At 39.3% G+C, this 12,308-nt stretch overlaps 1 protein-coding gene across 2 annotated transcripts in view; it reads right to left on the bottom strand.

The window, feature by feature from the left end:
* Window positions 1-2,139: 2,139 nt before the first annotated feature.
* Window positions 2,140-12,308, bottom strand: part of ddhd1a (DDHD domain containing 1a) — a 29,314-nt gene continuing 19,145 nt past the window's right edge. For both annotated transcript variants that reach the window (XM_042500136.1, XM_042500137.1), the window contains 9 exons: window positions 10,899-11,008; window positions 9,849-9,955; window positions 9,501-9,763; window positions 8,486-8,561; window positions 8,000-8,149; window positions 7,705-7,769; window positions 7,093-7,265; window positions 5,738-5,935; window positions 2,140-5,628 (listed from right to left, as the gene is read on the bottom strand). In XM_042500136.1, coding sequence (XP_042356070.1) covers window positions 5,441-5,628; window positions 5,738-5,935; window positions 7,093-7,265; window positions 7,705-7,769; window positions 8,000-8,149; window positions 8,486-8,561; window positions 9,501-9,763; window positions 9,849-9,955; window positions 10,899-11,008 — 1,330 coding nt within the window. In that variant the 3' untranslated portion in view covers window positions 2,140-5,440. The remainder of the gene's footprint in view (window positions 5,629-5,737; window positions 5,936-7,092; window positions 7,266-7,704; window positions 7,770-7,999; window positions 8,150-8,485; window positions 8,562-9,500; window positions 9,764-9,848; window positions 9,956-10,898; window positions 11,009-12,308) is intronic.

The following is a 12,308-nucleotide window of genomic DNA, read 5'->3' as shown; positions in this document are numbered from 1 at the left end:
AGATGCAGAGCAGGAGAAGGAGAAGGAGAAGGAGAAGGAGAAGGAGAAGGAGAAGGAGAAGGAGAAGGGGAAGGAGAGATGGCTTGGCTGCTGATGTGGATGAGGAGGGAGGAGGTGCGGGGAGAAGGAAGAGGTTTTTATTGTCTGCTGGGGTCACCTCTGGAAAAACATAAATCTATTTTTCTGCTATGGACTGTAGTTGGTGACATTTGATTGTGTAAAACTTTCTTTTCATTTTAATGCCAATTTGACATTTTATCTTACAACCTAAAATCATAACTCATCAAGTCCTACAAGTGAAAAACGGGAACATTAACTGTCAAAATAGTTCAATTAAAGGTCATTAAATGGAAATAGGAAAGGAGAAAGCACACTGACTGGACAACAGATGGTCAATGGAGTCTTTGTTCCAGTATTACCAATAGATGACTGACCTCTTCTGGTCAAACACAGAACAGCAGGGCCAAATGCATTATTTATGAGTGTCACCTCTGTACTAAATGGCCCCATCTGTGAGCCTTGCCTTTGCAGATGTTGCTAAAGTGCATTAAAGCACCAGTAACTCATATGGAAGCCATGGCTGCTTGTGAATAACAAAGTCAGCTTTGTTATTCACATCAGGGGGCCTCGGAAGGAATCTGATCTGACTTTCAGACGAACAAATAGCTCTATTGTCCTCCAAAATCAGTCTGGAAATGAGCAATGAGACCATCTTCCTCTGGAGATTTCAACCTCCTCGTCCTTCTATGCAACAGCATAAACAGAGTCCAATTCAGATATTTTTCCCCTCTTATTATTCATCTCATATGACAGATAAAGGCGAGTCATCCCAGGTGACAACATGATTGCACGGGTCAATTTTAAGATTTTGACCTATTTTGCCTCTAATGACATGTCCTCTTACAGATGTGGATAGAAAACGTCAAGAATACACATTTAGGTTAGTTTTGGAAATATATGTAAAAAGTGTACATGTAATTAGATAATGAATCATTTACATATTTAAACATAATATAATATGTTACATATAACATATTATATTATGTTTATTACTAATGAAATTAAAAATGATCTTAATATCTGGAGAAGTTTCATGATGATATTTATTAGGACTACGGATGAAATTTAGCTATTGTGCTAATTCCAGCAAATTTACATTGATGTGCTGGTATGTTGATTAATATGTATTGTCCTAATTCAATAAATTTAATTAAAAAAAAAAAAAAAAAGTACCCTATACGTCTGTAGTATCTTGTTTTTGTTCTAAAAATATGTGGAATTTTACAATACAAAAATCTCCAGTTCAGTAGCACTTACATACACCAAACTTCCATAATCTAAAGCTTTTATAAGAGTGCTTTTATTAATGTATCATTTATAGCCTGATTTATAAGACATTTTATTGCTAACAACATGGTGATAAATTTTTTTTTTTTTTGGGGGGGGGGGGGGGGGGGTTGTTGACAGTATTTTCTGATTTATGGAGTGATAGAAAAAGATATCCCACATCCCCTCTATAAAAACCTTTGTCTCTAATTAGTTTGTCCAGGATGCTGCAATTGCAACAGTTAAACAGTTAAAAAAAACAGTGTCCATCAACTTATCTGCAAATTTAACACATTTAAAACAGGTAAAATCTAATTTCTGCGTATTTAAACTATAATGAGCATTCAGACTGAATGTCCATAATAATAAGCTCCAAATCCAGGAAAGCATTGTAGCTATTTTTGCAATTTTCACTTGCCCTTGCAATTTCATCGCAAAAACCGCCCACCTACAAATGCTGCAACATGCGTGGCAAAATGGAAATCACTTATTTCAGGTTGCAACAATCCCAAAATCAGCTTGCAAAATCCTGCAGGGACTTTCTTATGTGTCAATAAAATAAAACAATTATACTGAACCTGACTTTTTCCAGTGTTCAGATTTTTGTTCTGGAAATGTATGCAAATCAGCACATACTTTATTAGATCATATATAATTTGCATATATAAACAGAACATTTCAGAAAACTTGTAGCATAAAAATAATTGTCTTGTTGTAAGTAATCAACTGGGGAATTGTCATGGTGATATCTATATGTTCATTTTACCCTATACACCTGGGGTGTCTCCACTTTGAAAAAAAGTAGTCATCGTATCCAAAAAAAAAGGAAACGCTTTAATAAAAGGAAATAAATAGAGTGCTTTGGATGGCAGTTAGAGTCCATTACAGGCATGGGTTATTGCACAGCTCTAAGGACAGACAAAAACACTTTTCCAGACATCCATTCAAAGTTAGAGCACAAATTAAACACATTTCATTCAACACACTGACGATTAATTTCACTGCTCATTTCTTTTTCTCACCCACTGACTGATTACATATGGCTGTAGGCCCTTCCTCATTTGCGTCAAATTCTTTTACTCAATAATGGCTTCAAACTGGTGTCAACAGCAATGTTGAATCGACAAAACACATAACAGTAGACGTTTCCCTGATGCTTGTGGTGCTTTTAACAAGAAAAATATACTGTCATCATTCAAAATGCTGTGCATTAAATGCTCATATGGTCAAAAGTACAATGTATCTTCAATATTTTTTGAATGCTCTCCAGTTTAGTTGCTGTTTTTTTTGTAAGCAGCGTGAACACAGTTGAAAAATCTGTGCTTGAATTGCTATAATGGAAAATGTGCAAAGTTCGTGTACATTTTGGAAACTCAACCAAATCAGAAACACTAGCAAAAACATTGTTGTTAGTGTTACTATAGTCTGTCCGCACTCTTACATATTTCCAGTGTCTGAACCCACACAAGATGCAGAGGCAACAACGTCCTTGTATTTTGCATTACGTGTCTCAGGTCCCCAAGGGAAATTGCATGCCAACTGCCCATGTGACACGTTAAAATCGCTTTCTGCATCCATTGCTGCAGAGTTACACATGCTCAACGAAAACAAACATCAACAATGGGCCGTTTTCTGCAGAATTTCTGTGCAATTCATGGCTGATGAATGGACAAGATCCACCAGGTCAAATATAGAAACACTTTGCTACTCCACTCCCTTATTTGTCCCTACTTCCACTTCCCAGCTTTCTCCGGTCATCTGAGAGGCAGCCTGGTTTCAGTCAGTAGGCCTTTGCATAAATAACATAGACATTAAATGCCAATAAATGGATTCCATTCAGTGGTGGACTAGTCAACAACAGCCCTTGATTGTGTGGAACAGTAAAGCAGCAGCTTGCACCATAGAAAATCAAAAATAAGCTCTTTGATAACCACAATATTGTCACAAGAAAATTTGACACTGGCAATAATTATGTGTGTCTAATTCCAATCTGGCCGTGATTCCATTTCTTTATCCCTTGCAAAATGTTTAACAAATTATTTCATTATTAGTCATTAAACAATCAATAAAGAACACAGAGCAGTTTGTTAAATGTGTGTTGGCACTCTCTGCAATGTCTTCTTGTTCCAACATCCATCTACTATTAATATGACACCATTAATATGACCCCATGCAAAGTGAGTACGTGTTCGAACTTCTGCAGAATCATGACTGGTGTGTTTTTTTTTTTTTTGAAGGACGACATTCGTACGATCCATCATTACAGGAGTATTATTTTTAAAAGTAACTGCTCTGACAAAGCAAAGGCAGCAAAAGTTATATTTAGAAAACAAAAGTCATGATTTGCCGTCTCCAATTGTCATTTTGGAGGAAATTTGCAAGTAGTGCCAATTAAGCAATGACACATGTCTAGTAGCTTAAGAATACACTATTTTTTAAGATTAAAGAAACTCTTCTTTCTTCTTTCGCACATTAAAAAAAAGTCACGCTGACATATTCAAAGCTCAAATGAGGAAATGTGTGAATTGGTCACAAGAAAAGGCAAAAGAGATACTATTAACTTTTGCTTAAAGTGTATCATAAATACACGAAAATTAAAAAGAAGCTTTTTTTTACCCTAGACATATTTTTTTCTTGGAGGTTGCCTTAGAATTACTATTGCCGAGCAGCTAATAAGCTAGACACATAAACGTCATATGGCCGCCAGTTTGAATCCCATTTTCCAAGAGATGAGATCCAGGTTTATATCTGCAAGGGCCTGAAAATCACTTGGAAAAATATTTCGGTTTTTTTTAAGAAAAAATACATCTAGTGCCACTTTTTTCATTTGGATATCAATATAAAGATATAGCACAGAAAATTATCTCCAAGATTTATCCTTAATAAAGAAGCATTGTTGTAATGACTGTTGCGGGTGAGACCTCTTGTCTGGAAAATGACATCACCAAGAGATTTTAAAAAATGAAGCCGGGTGTAAGAAAATAACTATGCATGTATGACTCCTGTTTAAGAGCTTAGATAAAGAACGTCATGACACAAGCCTCATGTGGCTGTAAACCTCTGTATGTACAGTAATGTCACATGGGAACTGATGATGTCCTGCAGGATGTTGAGCTGTAACTGTTCGTAAAGAGACATTTTGTGCCTGGTATATTGACAAAAATTGCACAGTTTAGTTGCAGGAAACCAAACGGAAATTCTGTTTCAGTTGACTGTGTATAAAAGTGGTGCTTTTTGTTATATTTGGTACATATCTATTTCAAGAGTCATGTTAAAAAGAGGCAAACGTAAAAATAAGAGAAGGAAAACTAACTAAAAATGTGATGTTTGCTATGTCTTTTTTCACACTTCCAAAACATTATTAAAGGGATAATGCCCGGAGTTTTTGTTCCGAAAAACTAAAGAGAAATATTCTACATGAGTAATATTATTTGGCTAATTTTGAAAGGCATTGCATTAAGTTTTTCAGATGTAGTAGCTAAAGGTTTATTTTAAAGATAACACTAAATTTTTTGACAGTTCTATTTCTCTCTGCTTCATGTAAGACAAAAAAAAAAAAAAAGTTAAAGAGATCAGACACAGAACTCGAAACTTCAGTGACCGAGGGTCAGGCAAGAGTGTCACAAGGCTCCATGATGAGTCTGCGAGCGGGATTTAAGCATTGAACAGGAAACGTATGGACACTTTATCAACAGGCTGCAGCTGTTTAAGGTTGAGGACTTGAGGGTGAACGATCAACTCTCCTGCATCTTGTTCCATGTTTATATGTAGCTCGTAGTTATACTGGCAAAGGGTGCACCTCCTTAGGGGTTCCTTGTCCAAAATTGTCACCCTTAGGGTGTGCAAGTGCGTACAAACTACACAAAAAGAGACAAAAAAAATGCACATCTTGGAATGAAGTCAGTTTGTCGATGACGATTCCCAAGAGTTAAAAGAGCTGGATCACAGGGAGATATCGGGGGCGAAGAATGTTAGTGTGACTGAGCAGTTTGTGTGCATGAAAAATAAATGCATGAGGTTTATTTTCGTGTCTCGTCAAGAAGGCGACACACCCACTTTTGGGTTTTAAGACACCATTCAAGTGTCAAGTATGTGTTGTCACAAATGTGCTGCCTCAGTCTGGGTCCGGAGCATCTTCCTCTGGGTCAGAAGGCGTCGTCTTCTGCTTGTATATGAAGGTCAACAGGAAGAGTGCTATGTCGTGTGAGCACCAGTAACCTGTGTGGGAGGTCACTGCCGACCAATAGCGGCTCTCCACCAGACCTTCTCTGAGCTCAAAGTCGATGCGCCGCTCCAGCTCCACTGTAAGACAGAAATAGAGACGTTACAACTGTTTTTTATCCTCCCAACCAAATGACAAATGTTTGACTTTTTATGATTGTTTTGTGCTGAAAAAAGTGAGTGAACTAACGTGACGTGTCACTGATGGGTATGCTGGGCCGAATCATGGTGGAAAGGCCGTATGCTGACTGGCTTTCTGTGCGCTTCTGTTCCTCGTCCTCTGCGTTCGCCCCTCCGTCCAGTCCTAAAGAAACCGAGGGCTGACTGTTGGAGCGGGAAAAACGTGAGAAGAGGATGCCTCCGATGCCCTTCCCGATGCTCGCAGCTCCTACAATGAATGCGGAAAAAAGAGAAAAACAAAAGAGAAATGCTGAGCGGGATGGGGTTCAGAACAAGACACAAGTAATGCTACTAACACCTTTCTTTCTGTTCTTATTTCTTTATTTTTTAATTCCTTTTCTTTTCTTCAAAGGATAGGGCAAGCAAAGTGTATGAGGCTCATTCTCTATCTGTCCACATGGTGGCACTGTTGACATGCGCATTATTATTCCAAATATCGCACCTCACAGGAGAGAACAGACTTTACCTCTGCAATATGGACAATCTCCAGTGTGAAATTTGACTAGCTCAGCTCTCTCTCTGGGTGTCTCATTGCTATCAGAACTAGAAAATGATTTCCCTTTGTCAGCTGTAGAAAAATGATGTGCATTAAAAAAAGAAAATCTCCTTTATTTTCCACCCAAGACACTTACAATCATAGCAGTCTATTCTACAATTTTAAAGGTCCAGTGTGTGGGATTTATGGGAATTTATTGGCGGACATCATAATATATTAAGTATGGTTCTTTAGTGTATAATCACCTGAAAATAAGAATCACTGTGTTTTCCTTAACTTGGAATGAGCCGTTTTAATCTCCATAGCAGGTCCTAACCACTAACAAACCACTGACAAATGATGGAGCTAGATAAGGCCATGCGTGTTTTTGATTGGGTACTGTATTTAGAAGACCTTCTGCAACGAGCAGTGTTGCTAAAACATTGATTTTTTTTAAACAAGAAACTGCTAATTCAGTGTTTTTGGCTGTTTAAATCACAAAGTCTGTTTTGGAGAGGAGTAACTGTAACATGAAGTCATCCTGTAACATGAAACTGCTTTATACAGTGTTTTTACTGCATTTTAATTACAAGGTCTGTTTGTAACAATGAACCCTGAGGAATCCAAACACGCTAGACGCCAGTAAATCTCCCTAAATCTTACACACTATTCCTTTAAGTAGCTAAATAAGGTGGTTGGTTTTAATCAACATTTTAACAACTCTTCAAGAGTAATCATACTGATGACAAACAGAAAACAGTTTTAAGATCCTTAATACTGTATTTTACTGAATTCTTCCCCACGAGGTAACTTTTAAAGGCTGTGTCATTTATGTACACGATCAGAGTGAAGTCTAGACCATAATTTGAAGAGTTGTGGTCGTGTCTTACCCAGTATGCTGGCCTTCCCCAGATTGGTGATGGACTCGCCATAATGCCTGCGACTAAGTACGGGAGAAGTGCTCGGACTGGGGATGCTCTCAGTGTCGGACGTCGGGTCTTTGACTGGGTTCAGGAAGGTAGGCCGGATCTCATCGTAGGGTGTGGGGTTAGTGGCGCTACACCTGATAAGAAAAGAAACCCAAAACAATACGCACAAACATACTCTGAAAACATTCTTAGGCAAATACATAAAAAGAATGCACAGCTTTTTCAGCGGCTTAATGTGCACAAATAACACAAAAAGAAATGTTTCAAGCACAAGCGCATTGTTTTTTAAAATCAAATTCTCCACTTAAATTATAACCCCGCCTCCATGTCACAAAATATTTTTTGGGTGTTGACCAGAAGAAAATTATTTCTTGCTCTAAACATGAGTATTGCAGTCTTACATTTGACCAGATCTATGAATTTCAATGCATGTGACTTTAAAAACAGTGTATTCGTGTGCTCCAAATATCCCACATTATGCACTATCCTGATTGCTTTCTTTTGAAGTATGCATATTGATTGTAAGTTGCTTTTGTTAGTGTTACCCCAAACAAACCCCCCAAAAAGTCTTACCAGTGTATCTGAACAGGAGCAATATTGCTGTAATGTTTGAGGATGAGGGGCTCCAGTCTGTAGGCCTGAACAGAGCAATAAAACTTCAATTAGCTTATAGTACAGACAAATGCCTTCACTTCTTCAAGTTGTCAAATACGTACAGTGCACGTCTTAAATTTTAACTGGTGTGTGTGAGTAAAGTTGAAATTAAAAGTAAGAATAATCAAATTAAGAAGCGGAAATCTAGATTTGGTGTAAAACCCTGAGTGAGAAAGAGCATCTGTATGCGACGGGGAATTCAGGAGAGACTGACCACAGGGTCTGTGGGATGGAAGACGTTGAAGAGCCTGCTGCAGATGGAGGTGGGCAGGATGTGGTCCTGGTGGCAGCTGGTACCAGGACGGATCCCTCTCAGAGCCAAGAACACCGCCAGAGGAGAACCCATGCAGAAGAAGTTTTCCACCTGGGAAACGAAAGGTGCGCAGATGATAGAAATGTGTAAAGTGGGGTCTTTGGGTTTGTCACAGATAGCATTTGAGCGATGCTTTGAACAGTAACCATTTCTGTTTTGTCTTATAGAAAATAAACACATGAAACTAACACACCTTTAAAGGTAGCACAAATATTTACATTACGCGAGGAAGTCAAAACTTTAGCCGTAGCGTTTGGTGGTGTGCTGTCGAACAGAGTTTAGTCTTTCTATGCAAGTACCTTCACAACAAGATCATTTATCGATTTTGAGTAATATCACATTGTAATGGTACGCATTAAGTATTTTCAAAATAATTAAGCATCTGACCTTAAATTTGAGAGCTGGGCGTGCCGGGGGTTTTGAGGCCTCCAGTGTGAGGAGTTTATCTTCCAGCTCTTGTAACCTGTTAGAGGCAGAAAGGGAAAGTGTTAATAAATGAAAAACTTCTCTGAAGCCATAGCTTGAAAACACTGATTTTAACATCCCTGTATGCATTTTTAAAAACCTCTAACTACCGAGACACATATACCCATTTTCCCAGCAGAAAAGTATCACTCAGATCAACAACCTCTTTTCCAGCAGTTTCTTATCTCACTGAGGTAATGGTGCGTACACTAAAAGATACTGCACACACGGCACAATGGGTGGTGCAGAGGAGATATATTAAAAGTCTCTTCCCTTTCATTTGATCATGAGATATCACAATACCCTGATGCCTCACAAAATAAACAGGAAACACAACCTGCCATCTGAAAATGGGGCATTTGATGAGCAGCACACATAAATGAGATGTGATGCTCATAAAAAAGAGACAATTGCAAGTTTTAATATTGAATCTAGGAGACGGTGCTTTGAAAGGTAGGAACAGCTTGTTTTCTTGATAATATCAAGAGAAATTGAGGTAATCTGGAGGTAATTTTTGTTCACTGGTTGCTATTTTGTGCTCACAGGGATCCCACACATTCTCATGGACAACATTTTAAAACTTTTCCATGACTTTTCAAGGACCCCATCATCATTACGCAGTCAGCTACAGAAAATAAATTCACCATTATGTTGTATTAAACTAATTAAATTTGTACTTGTACTTTTCCATGCCTGGAAAATGTGACTGTGATATTCCATGACTTCTCAAAGTTTTCCATGACCATGAAAACACTGTGCTAAGGAAACTTACATTAACCACTTCCTCAAATTATGTTATTGTATATCAAAAGTTATATCTCAAGCCTCCCTGAGATCTTGACCACTGTCTCCCCAAATGTCTCTCGAGTGTCCTTACAGCCGTAAATGTCAGAGGCCAAACTATGAGTCACTGAGGATCCACATTAGGATTCTCTACCTGTTCCTTGTGATCCGTAGCTGCTCTAAAACGTGTCTCTCCTCATAGGACATCCAGCGCAGGTCCAGCTCCTCCTCCACAGCGTGATGCTCCTGCTGACAGAAGCGCACAGGATCCCATCCAGTCATGATGTCGTAGGTGATGACGCAGCCGAGGGAGTGAGACACGATGGACACTTTGCCGTCCCTCTCCTCAAACTCGGGGTTCCGGGAGCAGAAGAGTGTGTAGAGTCTGTTTAGCTCCTGCGTTAGGCCCTTGGTAATCTGGACAGAGACAGGCGAGTAGATAAGCGTTTGGTAGAAATATTGGTCCAGGGAGAACTCTGATGTCTGGAGGAGTGTGACTCACCTCATCCCGGTAAAGGGGGCTGTTGTAGTACATGATGTCCATGGCACTGCTGTTGAGTAGATCTCTGAGTCCTCTCACTTTGTCTGGGGTTATTGAATCTACCGTATCTACAGAAACAAAGCACCGACATCATCAAAAACAGAGTTTTAGTGCCACATGATGGAGACAGAATTCATACGCTCAGCGGCCACTCTATTAGCGACACCTGTAACTGCTGATGCAATCCAATACAACAGCTAAGCCATAAATTGTACCTTTACAAAGATAATAATGTTTAAATTGTATTGATACCATCAAGGAAATATGAATTTAACTATATGTTGATTATTTAGTTTGCAGTTGTGTTGCAGGTGACCCACAAAAAGGTGATTGGCAGGTGAGATTTTGTTGTAATTTTATTTTTGGGTTTGGTTCTGGGTAAAAAAAAAGAATGTGTGGGTCAGATCCAAGTGTTCAATGATAAATATTTTGAATGAAATTATAATAATAATTATTTAATTTCATTTTTCATGTATTGATCCTCTGACTGCAGATTTTTTTAGTCTTCTGTGCCAGCTGGAATATGAGAGCTGCTTCAATCAGGCAGGTTAACTGTGGAGCTGTGCTGAGAATAATGCAGAAATAAGCAGAAAAATATTATTGAAAATGTATTTCCTGAATTACCTTTGTTTAAATATATTATCTAAGTGTCAAATGTTTGAAATGTCCCAAAGGGAGTACTTTAAATGTGCTGCCTTAGCAAATATTTGAACAGCTCATACTTGTTACAGTATTTGCATGTTGTGGGACTAACTGGTCGTATGTGCGGGCCGCGGGGCTGCAGCGCTATTACATGCTGCAGTTCTGATTCTGAAGCGGGTCCACACTCTGACTCTGGCTATGCATCATCATCTTTTTTAACAGAACAGGAAAGACTGAACAACTTAAATACAACACACACACACACACACACACACACACACACTAACTGCTCTCACTTGAAGCACAAAGCAAACACACTAAATAAACACATGCACACAGGCATAAGCAGTCTGTAAGACACACACTTACCTCCATCCAGTGCAAGTTTGGAACGCCACTCGACGGGCAGGAACTCCACATGCTCGTCATTGTGCTCTGAAAAGTGCTTCTCCTCCATCTTCCTCACACCCTCCCTCAGCCTGAACAGACACACAACGATAAAAACAATACAGTATGTAAGAACAAATGCACGCTGAGACTGTTTAGAGGGCACAGGTTGGTTGATATGCTAAAACATTCAGGTAGGAAATTTAGAGAAGGTGGTTCGTTCAGGAACAACGTCGTCACCCCGTGTTGTGGGCAGCAGCGTATTATAATGACAGCTGGAGAGTGAATGAGTAACATGCTCTATCAGACAGACTAAGGAGTCTGGGGTTGTACTTGTTCTCTTATGTACTTTAATGACTGTCAGGAGGAGAAGAATGACACCAGTTTTGCATATCCTGATGCAGCACATGCACACACACACACAAACGCGCACACACACAGAGTGGCTGCAATGCTACTCGTCCTATATGGGGCAGCATTAGCTCACAAGAAACTCTAAATACACAAAGAGAGAGAGAGAGAGGGTGAGGTTGGGTGTTTACACGGGCAAATGGAGGCTGAGAGAGGCTTTTAGGTGGCTGGTCTGTAAATGGAGTACCTAATGCAGGTTTTGACAGGACTATCTGCAGGCTAGTGTGTCAGCAGGGGAAAGAAATGCTCACAGGGTTGAACGCTGCATTACAGAGCTCTCTGTGCTGCACCCGCACAAGGAGTCCCTCGCTCTTATGTTGGCATTAATTGGGAAGTGAGCTTTGACATAATAGTTTTAGCTAAAAAAAACGTAGCGAATAGATACTCTGTTTTTGTTTTAGTGCATAAGAATACGCCACAATTTCCTTTTTCACAGCCGGTGATGACACTCAAAAAGACACAGCTGAACTTATTTAGGTTAGAAAAATAAAAACCAAACAAGGAACTGGCTAGACGTGTCAGGTTGAGCTTTCCTCTTGGCTGGGAAGAGTGTGTATGCTGTAATCTACAGGGAGCTGGGAGCGAGGCTTAAAGTGCTCCGCAGCTTGACTTGGTCTACTTTACCTGCTTAGCCGGCCTAAGCTGCAGTCAGTGGACTGACGCTAACTTTGTGACACAGAGACACACATGGCTCGAGTCCACATGTTCAGTACTACTGCCTGTAGAGCTCTCTGTCTACAGTACACAACACAAAGACACAAAGAAAAGGACTGTTCCCAGCTTAGATATCAATTCACTGATGAGCTGCAGCGACACAATGGTGTTTCATTTTTAAAAACATAAGAACATTGTAATGATTTTCTCCATCAGGTCTCTTACAGTGATTATTGTTGCCTGTTATTTTCCACTGTGGCCTCTGGACAAATATCTACTATTGACAAGTTCCTCATCAAAACATCAAGCTTTTTAAAGACAAAGGGA

This window comes from Plectropomus leopardus, chromosome 14 (genome assembly GCF_008729295.1).
Source record: "Plectropomus leopardus isolate mb chromosome 14, YSFRI_Pleo_2.0, whole genome shotgun sequence".
NCBI classification, from domain to species: Eukaryota; Metazoa; Chordata; class Actinopteri; order Perciformes; family Serranidae; genus Plectropomus; species Plectropomus leopardus.
This window is presented reverse-complemented; position numbering and strand designations above follow the sequence as displayed.